At 35.0% G+C, this 13,579-nt stretch overlaps 1 protein-coding gene across 1 annotated transcript in view; it reads right to left on the bottom strand.

The window, feature by feature from the left end:
* Positions 1 to 13,579, bottom strand: part of LOC115218684 — a 113,886-nt gene that overhangs the window by 63,048 nt on the left and 37,259 nt on the right. Inside the window, exon 3 of the mRNA XM_029788615.2 lies at positions 4,401 to 4,483. Coding sequence (XP_029644475.1) covers positions 4,401 to 4,483 — 83 coding nt within the window. The remainder of the gene's footprint in view (positions 1 to 4,400; positions 4,484 to 13,579) is intronic.

The raw sequence follows: 13,579 nt of genomic DNA, 5'->3' as shown, positions 1-13,579 counted from the left end.
ATGCTGGCCTTGAGACTCACTTTTTATAAGTATGTCATCCAAGTAATCTATAGCGAAATCCGTATCCACAAGCACAATGTCCATCACCTGTTGAAAAATACCTTTATCCCAAATTTATATAACCTTTACGGGTGTTTATCGTTAATAATTTCGAACATTCCTCCTCGACATGTAACTGTAAATAGGCCTCCGAAAAGTCCAACTTTGAAAAAAATTGTCCTCCATTTCTCAAAAAATTTCCTCTGAACATGGTAATGGATAATTGTATGTCATCAAACATTCGTTCAAGCCTGTTGAAAAGTCAACGCATACTCGTATTTTCTTTTTTTCTTTACATAAGCAGTTGGTGATGCCCATTCTGGATAATCAGTTTTTTTCTATAACTCCAAACTTTTCAAGTCTATCCAATTCCCCGTTGACTTGATTCAACGCTACGAAAGGTACAGCTCGCTTCGGTTTAAATACCTGTACAGCGTTTTCTTTCACTTGAAATTTGTCTTGGTGCACCTACCTAATTCTTCAGAAAAAAACAACAGGAAAAATCTTTTTTAATTTACTTTTTTAAAACCTCTGACGTAAGAACCTGGCGTAAGAACCGTTTACATTATAACAAAAAATATTTATGGGAGGTTCCATCCAGTCTGTGCCAAATAAGCCTGTCGTATTTTTTAATACAAAAACTTTGGCTTCCAAAATTTTTCTACGGAATGTCACCTCACTTATCATTTTCGCCCCAAAATCGCAATCGTTTCCCTAAAATACCTTGCGCAATTTTCGAAGTTTTTTCAATGTAAGTTTTCCTATTTTTCTTCATGAGTCATCGTTAATTATTGTGATATCACTACCTATGTCCAACAGCAGTCTGGTATTCGCATTATTTATTTTTATGGAGACAAAGTTTCTTTTTTATGCCTCGCTTTGCATTTGTGTTGGCAATACATTTTTTCTCGAACTTTTTCATTCCAACTTTTTTGGCTCACCCAACAATGTGAATTCTTATGTCCGATTTTTCCAAATCCAAAACATTTAAGATTTTTAAAAGGACAGTTTCTTTTAAAATGTATTTCTCCTCACCCATAGCATGGTTTGGGGCTTGACTGCTGTTTTTCTTTTTTCTTATCTGTTACAGGTCGACACATATATTTGAATAATCTGTTACGGACGCGCAAACACAGATTCATTCACAGACCCATACACACGCATATAGAATATGTAACGTCGTGCTGGTGGTGGTGGTGGTGGTGGTGGTGGCATAAAATGTCGCTTACGATAGTAAACTTATAGAAATATTATAGTGTTAAATTTTTGAAATGCAAATATGTAAATGAAAATAAAGTTTATTTGGTAGGCGAAAGATTGCTGAATCTTTTGATACTCCATACGTCAAAATCAGCAACTAATTTCTCGAATGCATAAGGAACATACGCGCGCGCACACACGCACACAAGCACATACACACACACTTACATACTCATACACATATGTATATGTAGATGTGTATATGTAGGCGTAGGAATGGCTGTGTATAGTGGCTGTGTGGTAAAATCTTGCTTACCAGCCACATGGTTCCGGGTTCAGTCTCACTGCGTGGCACCTTGGGCAAGTGTCTTCTTCTATAACCTCGGGCTGACCAAAGCCTTGTGAGTGGATTTGGTAGACACCTAACTGAAAGAAGCCCGTCGTATATATATATACATATGTATGTATTTGTGTGTGTGTGTGTATACGTTTGTGTGTTTGTGTTTGTCCTCCCATCATCGTCTGACAACCAATGCTGGTTTGCTACGTCCCTTTAACTTAGTGGTTCGGCAAAAGACCGACATAGCCTACACATGCGGTTGCACCTTGGGATTACAACAGCATCACTGTCTCTCTTGTTCGCAAGATACTTTGTGGCAATCTCCTGTTCCTAGATTGCAAATGCATAACCTTCAAAGTGTGATGTGATGTCGTGGTCTTGTGTCCAAGAGAGGCTGCGCTTCGTGTCAATTATACGGTCTTCAAGCTTGTGTGCATGTGTGTATGTGTGTATGTATGTATGTATGTATGTATGTATGTATGTATGTATGTATGTATGTATGTATGTATGTATGTATATCTGTGTGTGTGTGCGAGTATGTATGTATGCAGGTAGGTATGTAGGTACTACTACTCCCAGTCTACTCTGACCCGTAGTAATAATACCTGTTAGGGCCCCAGCTATGGGTTAATTGGCAAATTGGGGCTTGCTTACCAATGCATGTGAAGATTGGGTTCGGCGGAGTCTGGCGAAGAAGCCTCCATGGTTCAACGAATGGGAAGGCGGCTGCAGCAGTGCATTCTGTAGTGCAGGGAGCAAGATGAGGTAAGAACGATATTTTGGCCATCCAGTGCATGTCTTCATATTCAGTTGTCTTAATACTGGATTGAAGATGGAAGCTATATACTACCTATTCCATTCACTACTAAAACTCTTAACAACACCCTAATATCTGGTTTATTACTTCCCCGTCTTCGCCCCAAATTCATGACCTTAATTCTCTACTCTTTGTTCGTTTTCATTGATTTTGTATGCAAACATACAGGTACAGCCATCTCATTCCTTTCAATAGAATCCACTCGTATATCTTCCTTTCTTTCTTTCCCCACTACCTCACTTTATATATATATATATATATATATATATTCTTCCCTCCTTTCGTCTCTCTCTCTCCTCTTCGTGCTCTTACTCCTGTTACTGTTACTCTTCTCTCCCTCTCTCTTCCTATCTCACTCCCCCCTCTCCATACATATTCATTCTTAGTAGCCAATTTACCGCTGTGACCATATATATTGAAATATTTCCATCGGCTGTTTCATATTTTGGAATGTTTTAATTGAGGAAGGTCTTACGAAATGGATGCATTTCTTATATATTACGCCGACCTAAAACGTACGCATAATTGCTTTCAAAATATCACTGTTTGGTTTGAATTCATTTTTACAATTTGTAAGAATGAATTCAAACCAGTGATATTTTGAAACCAATTATATGTACGTTTCAGATCAGCGTAATATATATTAAGAAATGCATCCATTACGTAAGACCTTCCGACAATTTTTAAATACAAATGACCGAAAAAGGATGAGCTAACCTTATCCAGAATCGAATCCACAAATCAATGCTAACACAGCTCCTTTGCGATTCCAATTGAGCCAAACGCTCATCCGTCATTTTCAGCCAAATTTAATGAATATATTCTTGAACTGTTTTATACTACACCGGGCGAAATGCTTAGAGGTATTTCGTCTGCAGTTACGTTCTGAGTTCAAATTTCGCCGAGGTCGACTTTGCCTTTCATCCTTTCGGGGTCGATAAATTAAATACCAGTTACGCACTGGGGTTGATATAATCGACTTAATCCGTCTGTCTGTCTTGTTTGCCTCCTCTGTGTTTAGCCCCTTGTGGGTAGTAAAGAAATAGATATTTCGTCTGTCTTTACTTTCTGAGTTCAAATTCCGCCGCGTTCGACTTTGCTTTCATTCTTTTGGGGTCGATAAATTAAGTACCAGTTGCGTACTGGGGTCGATTTAATCGACTGCCCTCCCCCAGAATATTTGTAAATAAAGCAGAAATGCTTTGTAAGTGAAGGAGAGAAAGCTACTATGGAAGGCTCATAGTATAATAATAACTGTATGATAACATATATACAGACTTACAATACAAATACTAACAACAGTAGATCAGAAGAGAATAAAATACTTTTCGCCGTTTTTTGAAATACCAACGCACCGACAAGTATTACGATCTTAAATCACAAGGACAGAATTATGGGTAGAACATAGAATTATATAGTATATGTTGAATCATATTGTTTTATTTTTTCATTTTATTCTTCAATTCGTGTTTCAGTCATTTGATTGCGGCCATGCTGGAGAACCACCTTAAAGGGTTTTTAGTCGAAGAAATCGACCCCAGTACTTTATTCTTTGTAAGCCTCTAGGCTTACAAAGAATAATTATTCCATCGGTCTCTTTTGCCGAACTGCTAACTTACGGGGATGTAAACACACCAACATCGGTTGTCAAGCGATGGTGAAGGGACAAAGACAGAAACAAAGATACACACACATAAATATATACACATACATATATACATACACACATATATATACGACAGGCTTCTTTCAGTTTCCGTCTACCAAATCCTTTTACAAGGCTTTGGTTGATCCGTGGTTATAGTAGGAGACACTTGTCCAAAGTGCCATGCAGTGGGACTGAACCCGGAATCATATGGTTGTAAAACAAGCTTCTTACCATACAGCCAACCGCACATCCACGCCTGCGCTTATATAGCTGTCTTTAAGAAAATGAAAGGATTGGATCAATAAGAATTACAAATCAATTGTGATAAACAGAACTTGGTAAGAATAGGTACTTACGGCAGTTAGTTGGCATCAGTGTATCTCGTTCCGTAGTCGTGCATGCACCTTCGTTTTTATTCAGCAGACAAGCATTATAATCCCTATCAAGAGAAAGAATATTGACACACTATAACATGTAAAGTTCAAGATTCACTATTCTAAAACAACGCTATTGGTGAACCGCTAAGATTTCTTCCTCAGAATGATACTTTCATTACTTTTAGGAAAAGAAATGTGATATATGAATTCTAGAAGAGTCTTGATTCTGGTTTAGAGACTGGTATTTTCGGTATTGTTGAGTAATTCTTAAAATAGAGCAGAAAATATATATATACATCCATACTTATCCTTGATGACATCCCACAATGCATTTGCAGTACGTGTAAAGATCCTAACATGTCAGAGATCATCTATCTGGTGTGCAAGAAAATGCTGTCTTTATTCAACAGAAAGAACATGTATTTTATTCAGAGTTAAGTACTCAGAAAACTGAGTAAACACTAGAAACGAGTGTCCCAACAGCAATAAATTTACTCTACCCTATTGTAAAATTTCCTCATCAACTGGCAAGGAAGAATGACACTTCCTGGATCCAATATTTTTCTAGCACCCTCCGCAAAATGGATTTTCCTATATTTTTCTCTCCAATCCATGCCTACATCTAAAACAATACATTCACGCCGGCAGCCCCTCAGTACAAGGCTAAAAACGACAATTAAGACTGAATATTCTGATATGGGTACTAGTATATACGCTGATGTGGCTATGTAGTTGTGTACGTACGGGTATGCAAATGTGTGAGTATGCATGTACGTATGCAAGTGCATGTAGATGCGTGTGTGTGTGTGTGTGTACATTGGGTATAAAGATTACATAGGTCTGCGAAATGGAAATTTTTGAAAACTATTTTGATAATTGTGTTACTTTATATATTTTTGTGATACTAATTCGCAATACCGAAAAAGCTTTTTCCTGTCACCTAATGTTTTCTCACAGTTCAATCATAAAATATAACTTAATTTAGGTAAATCTACAGATGGCAGCACAAAATGAAACTAATAACAATGAATTTAGTACTTTTTTTTTGCAAAATAAAATGACAGAAATGCAATTGAAAGGTGAGAAAATAGATTTTTACAAGGGTTCCATTCATTTTTTTTTTATTTTGGATTCTTCACCTCAAAATCTTGGGAACTATGCCTGGAACTCCTTTGTTTGTGAGCATTTGATCCCTCGATCACGATGCTTCATCCAGTAGTAGTCAGCCACCATATTAGTATTCATTTTCCCTCACATCTTTTCATCTCCTTCATGTCTTAATGAAAGCATTTCCTCTGCTCCTCATGCACATTTCTCAGATTTTCCGGAAAGAAGTCCAAATGGGCATGTAGGAAATTTACTTTAATACTTATTTTACATCCTAAGGCCTCAAACTTTTCCAGCATTCTTCCCACTATGTCTTTGTAGTTTGGATTCTTGTGATTACCCAAGATTTTCGTTACATCTTTAAAATTAATCCATGCATCTTTTTCAGGATCACTAAGAGAGTTTTCAAAATTTTCATTCTTAAAAAGTTTCCTTATATCTGGTCCTACATATACACCCTCGTCACCCTTGGCGTCTGATAGAGGAGAAAACTTGCTACGCCAATACATGAAGCTCTCTCTATCCTGTGGCAAATCTACTATTGAAGGTTTCATCATCAACGCGTGTGATGTCTTCAATGTTTCCTGGTGTTAATGGGCCTGAAACGTCTTGTCCATGGACACCAGATCACAGTGTTGATTGGAGATTTGGATAAACAAAGTTTTTCTCACTTTTCCAATGATGTTCCTACACCTTACACGAGCAAAAGTAGTAGTCATCATTGATATTTAGGCTCCCTCCATATTATTGAACCTCTAAAACGAGGACTTCTTTTGGCATTTTATGCAGTGGTTTAGTTCTTCAACACAAATTGAGCAGGCCTTATGAAGAATCCACTTCTTTACTCTTAATTTCACTCCAAATTAGGCACAGAAAGATATCCTGACAAATTCGGTGATGTTTCTCTGACGTTTCTTAGTCATAAACTCTCCACAAATGTAGCGAAAGTGATCCAGGCTTGCTGCACATCTAGAAGACGTCCCCGCTTCAAATGACGTGGAAGTCGGTAAGGAAAGGGGAAGGCGACATTTTTTTAACAACATAATGTTATATATACATATTAAAGAAACGTTCAAATGTAGCATTATACAATGAAACAGAACTTCTGTTGTATTTCACCCATATATATATGTATCATATAAAAACTTTGTGGCGCTTTTTTGCGTTTGGGAAACAGGCCGACCTCTTGACGATCGCTTTCCGGAAACATGTATGCTAGGCCAACCTGTAACCGCCCACTTGAATACTACATGACCTTCCCATCATTCACTTATCAGTGTCCAGCATCTCAGCATACTATAGATCCACATTTTAAAAGAAGTAGAAAGAACAGCATTTCATATTCGAACTTGATATCATGCCACCAACAGATTTAAATTAGTGATTTTTTTTCTACTCCCCTCTCAACCCATCTTTTCCCTTCTCTTTACTTTTGACCTCTCTTGCTTCTCACCTTCATTCTATTCCTCTTTCCTTCTACCTCCCTCACTATTTTCTCTCTCTTACCACTTCCTGCGTTCCGTATAAGTTTCATATATTTTGTTTTTACGAAGTGGATGTAAAATTTTGCTGTCTTACATTATTTTCTCTCCTGTCATCTGTTTCCTGAGGAAGGACGCAATCCGAAACGTTGGATTTTTCACTCCCAATGTACTATTTTTGTATGTATGTATGTATGTATGTATGTATGTATGTATGTATGTATGTATGTATGTATGTATGTATGTATGTATGCGTGCATGTATGTATTGGTTGGCAACTTAGTTCCCGCCGTTTCTTAAATTTTGGAATTTATTGCACTTTTAAATTTCGGAATCAATTTTTCTATTTTTGAATCATTTTGGAATCTATTTTGTTTTTCTTTTCTAGCTAATTTTAGTTAATTTTTGTTTATTTTCAGATCATTAAAAGTTAAGAAAAACGAGCATTTTCGACACCTCCTTCTTTTTGCTTTTAATTAAAGTTCTAAGGCCGCAAAAGCTGCTCACAACATTTGTGCTGTGTATGGAGAGGGTGCCATAGCTGAAAGAACCGCTCGTGATGGGTATGCAGAGTTTAAAAATGGAAATTTTGACCTCAAAGATGCCCCTCGTTCTGGCCATCCAGTTGAGTTCGATGAAGAGCGTTTAAACCAGATTTTGCACGAAAATTCTCGTCAAACGACAAGGCAACTGGCAGAGAAAATGGAAAGCTCCCACACTGCTATAGAGAAGCATCTTCTCTCGATGGAAAAGGTTTAGAAGTATGGGGCATGGGTTCTGCATGCTTTAAGTAACAACAACAAAAATCATCCAGCCACATTCTCCGCTGGTTTGCTTGCTCGTCACCGCTCAACTCATGGACACAAGCAACGATTTCTTTACCGAATCGTTACTGCCGACGAAACATGGTGCCTGTACATCAATATGAAGCAGCGTAAGGAATAGCTTAGCCCTGGTAAACAAGCAACACTGCGCGTGAAACAAGATCTTCATCCGCGTAAAATGATGTTGTGCGTATGGTGGGATTATTCATTACGAATTGCTTGAACGGAACCAAACGGTCAACGTGGAACTCTATGTTCAAAAGATGGAACGACTTAACACGTCTATTCAAGAGAAAAGACCTAATCGTCAGCATGGAGTTCTTCTGCTGCAAGACAACGCCCGCCCTCATATCGCCAATATGACCAAGGAAGCCATTCAAACGCATGACCAGGAAGTGCTGCCACACTCACCGTACTCTTCTGATTTGGCACCAACGGGTTTCCACCTCTTTCGACCTGTTGCAAATGCTAGGCACAGAGTTTTGTTCAATACTGATGCAGAATTGAGACCTTGGTTAGACCAATTTTTCGAGTCGATATCGGGTGATTTCTACCAACGAAGTATTGAAAATCTTGTTAAACGTTGGGAAGAAGTTGTAAACAACAAGGGTGAATACATTATTGATTAATTAGTTGTTATTTTTATTAAACTTTAAAACAATTTTAAATTAAAAAAAACGACGGGAACGTAGTTGCCAACCTAATATGCATGTATGTCATATTCAGTTTTATTCAAGATTTCTTGCCGTTAGAGAAAAGCCGCTTTTTAACCTAGATCCAAGGCTCCTTCATTGGAATATCAACATCAACAGGATATGTATGTATGTATGTATGTATGTATGTATGTATGTATGTATGTATGTATGTATGTATGTATGTATGTATGCATGCATGTATGTATGTATGTATGTATGTATGCATGCATATGTGTGTGTATTATTTGTGCATGTATATATGCAGATTTTTATGTTTTGTTTTATGTATGCGTTCTCATGCATATAGTTTCATGTCTAAACATGCTTATATATTCTTAAATGATAAACTTGTGGAAAATTTTACAGATTTTTACAGTTCCAGTGATGGCTTGGAATTGTAGTCTTCGAATCAGCTTTCTCCTAATTTCTCAAGATTGGTATTTCTCAAGATTGGCAGTGTGTTACCTCAGTGTCCCAATAATTACAGGTATAAACCTGAACTTGTAATCTGGATAGAGAAGCTGTAGACTTCTGAATAGTTATTTTCTTTTTCCCTGATCTTTGGCTTTATGCCAACATCTGCTGGGCAGCTGATTTCCACAACAGTTTTTCTCTATCACAAATTACTGCCAGGTCTATTGTATTTACATTTTACTGAGGTTTTCACTGAGACATTCCACTAGTACTCCTTTTGATTATGAGTGGCTATGCTTCTACCATACTGTAGGTTCTTATTTCTTTGGCATCGGGGTTATCCTTCCAAGTAATCTCAATATATATTGTTCTGACTACATCATGTCTCATCGGGAGATAATACTGTGATGACATTTTTGGACAACTGCTTATGGGAGATATCTTCGGTGTTAACTCCACAAAGTCTGCATCGGTTATCACATTTTACTGCTTTTCCTGCGTCTCTGTCCCTTTTTAGCATCAGGTATTTGGTTGATATGTACGTATGTACGTATATTGTTCAGTTTTATTTCAAGATTTCTTACCAATAGAGAAAGAGCTGGTTTCATTGGAATTTCGACATTAGCAACAGAGTATTTTCGTTTGTATGTATGTATGTATGTATGTATGTATGTATGTATGTATGTATGTATGTATGTATGTGTATGTATGTATGTATATATGCATGTGTATCAACCAGTTTCCGTTTCATGGTTCGTTTTATATTTTATCTGTGCACATATGTTGCTTTCTATGGGTTTAAATGTTTTTCTTTGTGTTTCCCAATGAACAAATGAAGCAACCAGAAATAGCGTAGGTGGCAGTTTGGAATAAACGAATATTGCAAAATGAATGTTTACGAGAAAAGAATGCAAAAATATGAACAAAGCCATTGAAGTAAGAAGTCTAGTAACAATTACAGTCTGGACATAATGAACAGAATTTTGGAAAAATACATGCCCTATTAAATTTACTTCTCTCACAGAAACAAAGAAATACTTTCCTTTTTATACTCATATTATACGGACATTTTTCTTATTTCCTCTCTCACTTATCTAACAACATCTCTTACACATAACCAAGCAGAGGCTTCTGCCAAAACCTCTATATTTCTCCCCACTTCCATTTTACCACACGTTGGCTCCCGCTACTACATCCTCACTCCCAGACTTTCTTATCAGACAGAATTATTACACATACATATCACCCACGACCACACTATCCCACGTCATAAAACTTCCACATATGCACACATACACACTTAACTAAAAAAAACGCATAAACACAACCCCACTTTATGTTTATATCAATACGAGTCTCTCCGCTAAACTCCTAAATACATACATACATACATACATACATACATACATACATACATACATACATACATACATACATACATACATACATACATGCATGTCGCACACATATCTACTCAAAAGTCATGATATATATATCAGAATTTTTTTTATATAAGTCGAAACAATTTATTGGCCTTCTTGTTTTTTTTAATAATTATCTATGTTATATAATATTATGTTATATTATATTCATAGTATATTATGAAATATTGTAATATTATAATATAATAAAAAATATATTATTGGATGTCAATAGTATCTCTCTATTTAATTCATCTTTATATATATATTAGAGAAAACGAGTCCTCAGACTATGTCTATATCTCACCTTATAAATGTCCAGAAATCTTCTCACAGCATTGACATTGTTATCTCATTTTGTGTAATATATAATATATATATATATATATATATATATATATATATATATAATATATATATATATTATATATAAAAGGGCTTAGTAACATAAATTACTTTGCCGCATACTGAACTCATTAGAAATAGCAGCTAAAAACTTTTTTAAAGCTATTTCTAATACTTAAAGAAAATCTCTCTCATATATAGTGTTTGCTTAATTCAACTCACAAAAGTTTGGGGGTAAGGACATCGAAAAATCAAATGCTAAGGTTATTTGAGAACGTACGTTTCAAGATTAGTCAAAAAACAACACTTCTATCATCAGCTCAGAAATTCCTTGGTTTGGATTTGGAAACACTGAAAATAAGAACATACCCTTTCGAAGATTTGCTCGTAACTAACAGTGTCAACAAATTCAAATAAGCAAGCGAAGAATCTCTGTTCTCCCCTTTCCACCAGCGTGGGTTAAAAACATCAAACACTATGCTTATTTCGGTAAAATCCGAAGCATTAATCAGAGGGAGATTAATTATAATTTCAACAATTGAGGGCAAAATTAATTAATTATTAATCAATTTCACCAAGTGTTCAGTATGCAAAGGGACCATTCAAGGTGAATTCAAATTATTACATTATATAAAAGGGCTTAGTAAAATAAATTACTTTGCCGCATACTGAACTCATTAGAAATAGCAGTTAAAAACTTTTTTAAAGCTATTTCTAATACTTAAAGAAAATCTCTCTCATATATAGTGTTTGCTTAATTCAACTCACAAAAGTTTGGGGGTAAGGACATCGAAAAATCAAATGCTAAGGTTATTTGAGAACGTACGTTTCAAGATTAGTCAAAAAACAACACTTCTATCATCAGCTCAGAAATTCCTTGGTTTGGATTTGGAAACACTGAAAATAAGAACATACCCTTTCGAAGATTTGCTCGTAACTAACAGTGTCAACAAATTCAAATAAGCAAGCGAAGAATCTCTGTTCTCCCCTTTCCACCAGCGTGGGTTAAAAACATCAAACACTATGCTTATTTCGGTAAAATCCGAAGCATTAATCAGAGGGAGATTAATTATAATTTCAACAATTGAGGGCAAAATTAATTAATTATTAATCAATTTCACCAAGTGTTCAGTATGCAAAGGGACCATTCAAGGCGAATTCAAATTATTACATTATATAAAAGGGCTTAGTAAAATAAATTACTTGAATGGTCCCTTTGCATACTGAACACTTGGTGAAATTGATTAATAATTAATTAATTTTGCCCTCAATTGTTGAAATTATAATTAATCTCCCTCTGATTAATGCTTCGGATTTTACCGAAATAAGCATAGTGTTTGATGTTTTTAACCCACGCTGGTGGAAAGGGGAGAACAGAGATTCTTCGCTTGCTTATTTGAATTTGTTGACACTGTTAGTTACGAGCAAATCTTCGAAAGGGTATGTTCTTATTTTCAGTGTTTCCAAATCCAAACCAAGGAATTTCTGAGCTGATGATAGAAGTGTTGTTTTTTGACTAATCTTGAAACGTACGTTCTCAAATAACCTTAGCATTTGATTTTTCGATGTCCTTACCCCAAACTTTTGTGAGTTGAATTAAGCAAACACTATATATGAGAGAGATTTTCTTTAAGTATTAGAAATAGCTTTAAAAAAGTTTTTAGCTGCTATTTCTAATGAGTTCAGTATGCGGCAAAGTAATTTATTTTACTAAGCCCTTTTATATAATGTAATAATTTGAATTCGCCTTGAATGGTCCCTTTGCATACTGAACACTTGGTGAAATTGATTAATAATTAATTAATTTTGCCCTCAATTGTTGAAATTATATATATATATATATATAAACACACATTTATATATTTATATATAAATTTATATAAATAAGATCATTAATTTAAATATCGATCTTATCAAGTGGCCAGCATGGGGATAAAAACCTTCAAAGGTAATTATTATCAAAATTATAATTTAGGGTATCTAAGAGATACCACCACGCTGGAAATAGCAGCCGAAAATTGAATCTAAAACCACAATAAATATTCATACACCACTAGTGCTGTATGAACATTTAATGTGGTTTTTAGAGTCAAGTTTTGGCTGCTATTTCCAGGGTGGTAGTATCTCTTAGATACCTTAAATTATCTTTATATATATATATATATATATACATATATATATATATATATATATATATATATATATATATATATATATATATATATATATATATATATATATATATATATATATATATATATTATATACATACATACACACGGCGGCGGCCTTCGGGCTAAAACATTTTTAAGGATTATAAGGATTTATATATATATAATACAAATAAGAAAATGGAGAAACAATTTAGTTGGTTCATCAGCTTTAGGATATTATAGTGTTGACTTATTTATTTATTTAACAAAAATGAGAACCTTAATAACATACATATATACATTATAATTCAATACATATAAGATGAGAATACAAATATAAAAATCATAATATAAATTATTGAAATCATTAAAATCACTCTTGTGGATGATTCTTGAATTTGATATTTTTTATGGTACTCCATAGATCTTGTTCGAAGTAGTCCAAGTATGGTGGTGGTGCCTTTCTGGATTTAAATGTATTCTTAGTAATTTCCATTATTTTCTCATAGTTACTTCTGATTCTCGCTTAGTTGTGGTCATTTTTAGCTTCATAGCTTAATTTGGTGAGATTCTTTTCATGGGTATAGATTTCCATCGGATTCTATGGATAAATTCGTTAATCCTAAATATTAATTCTTTGATGTAATTGTCCTTAGTTGGTATGGGTATATCCTTTAGCAATGAATCCATCCGTATTATCTCCATTTTTCCAACAGTA

This window comes from Octopus sinensis, linkage group LG13 (genome assembly GCF_006345805.1).
Source record: "Octopus sinensis linkage group LG13, ASM634580v1, whole genome shotgun sequence".
Lineage (NCBI taxonomy): Eukaryota > Metazoa > Mollusca > Cephalopoda > Octopoda > Octopodidae > Octopus > Octopus sinensis.
The sequence above is the reverse complement of the archived record's forward strand: the minus strand, read 5'-3'. Positions and strand labels throughout refer to the sequence as shown.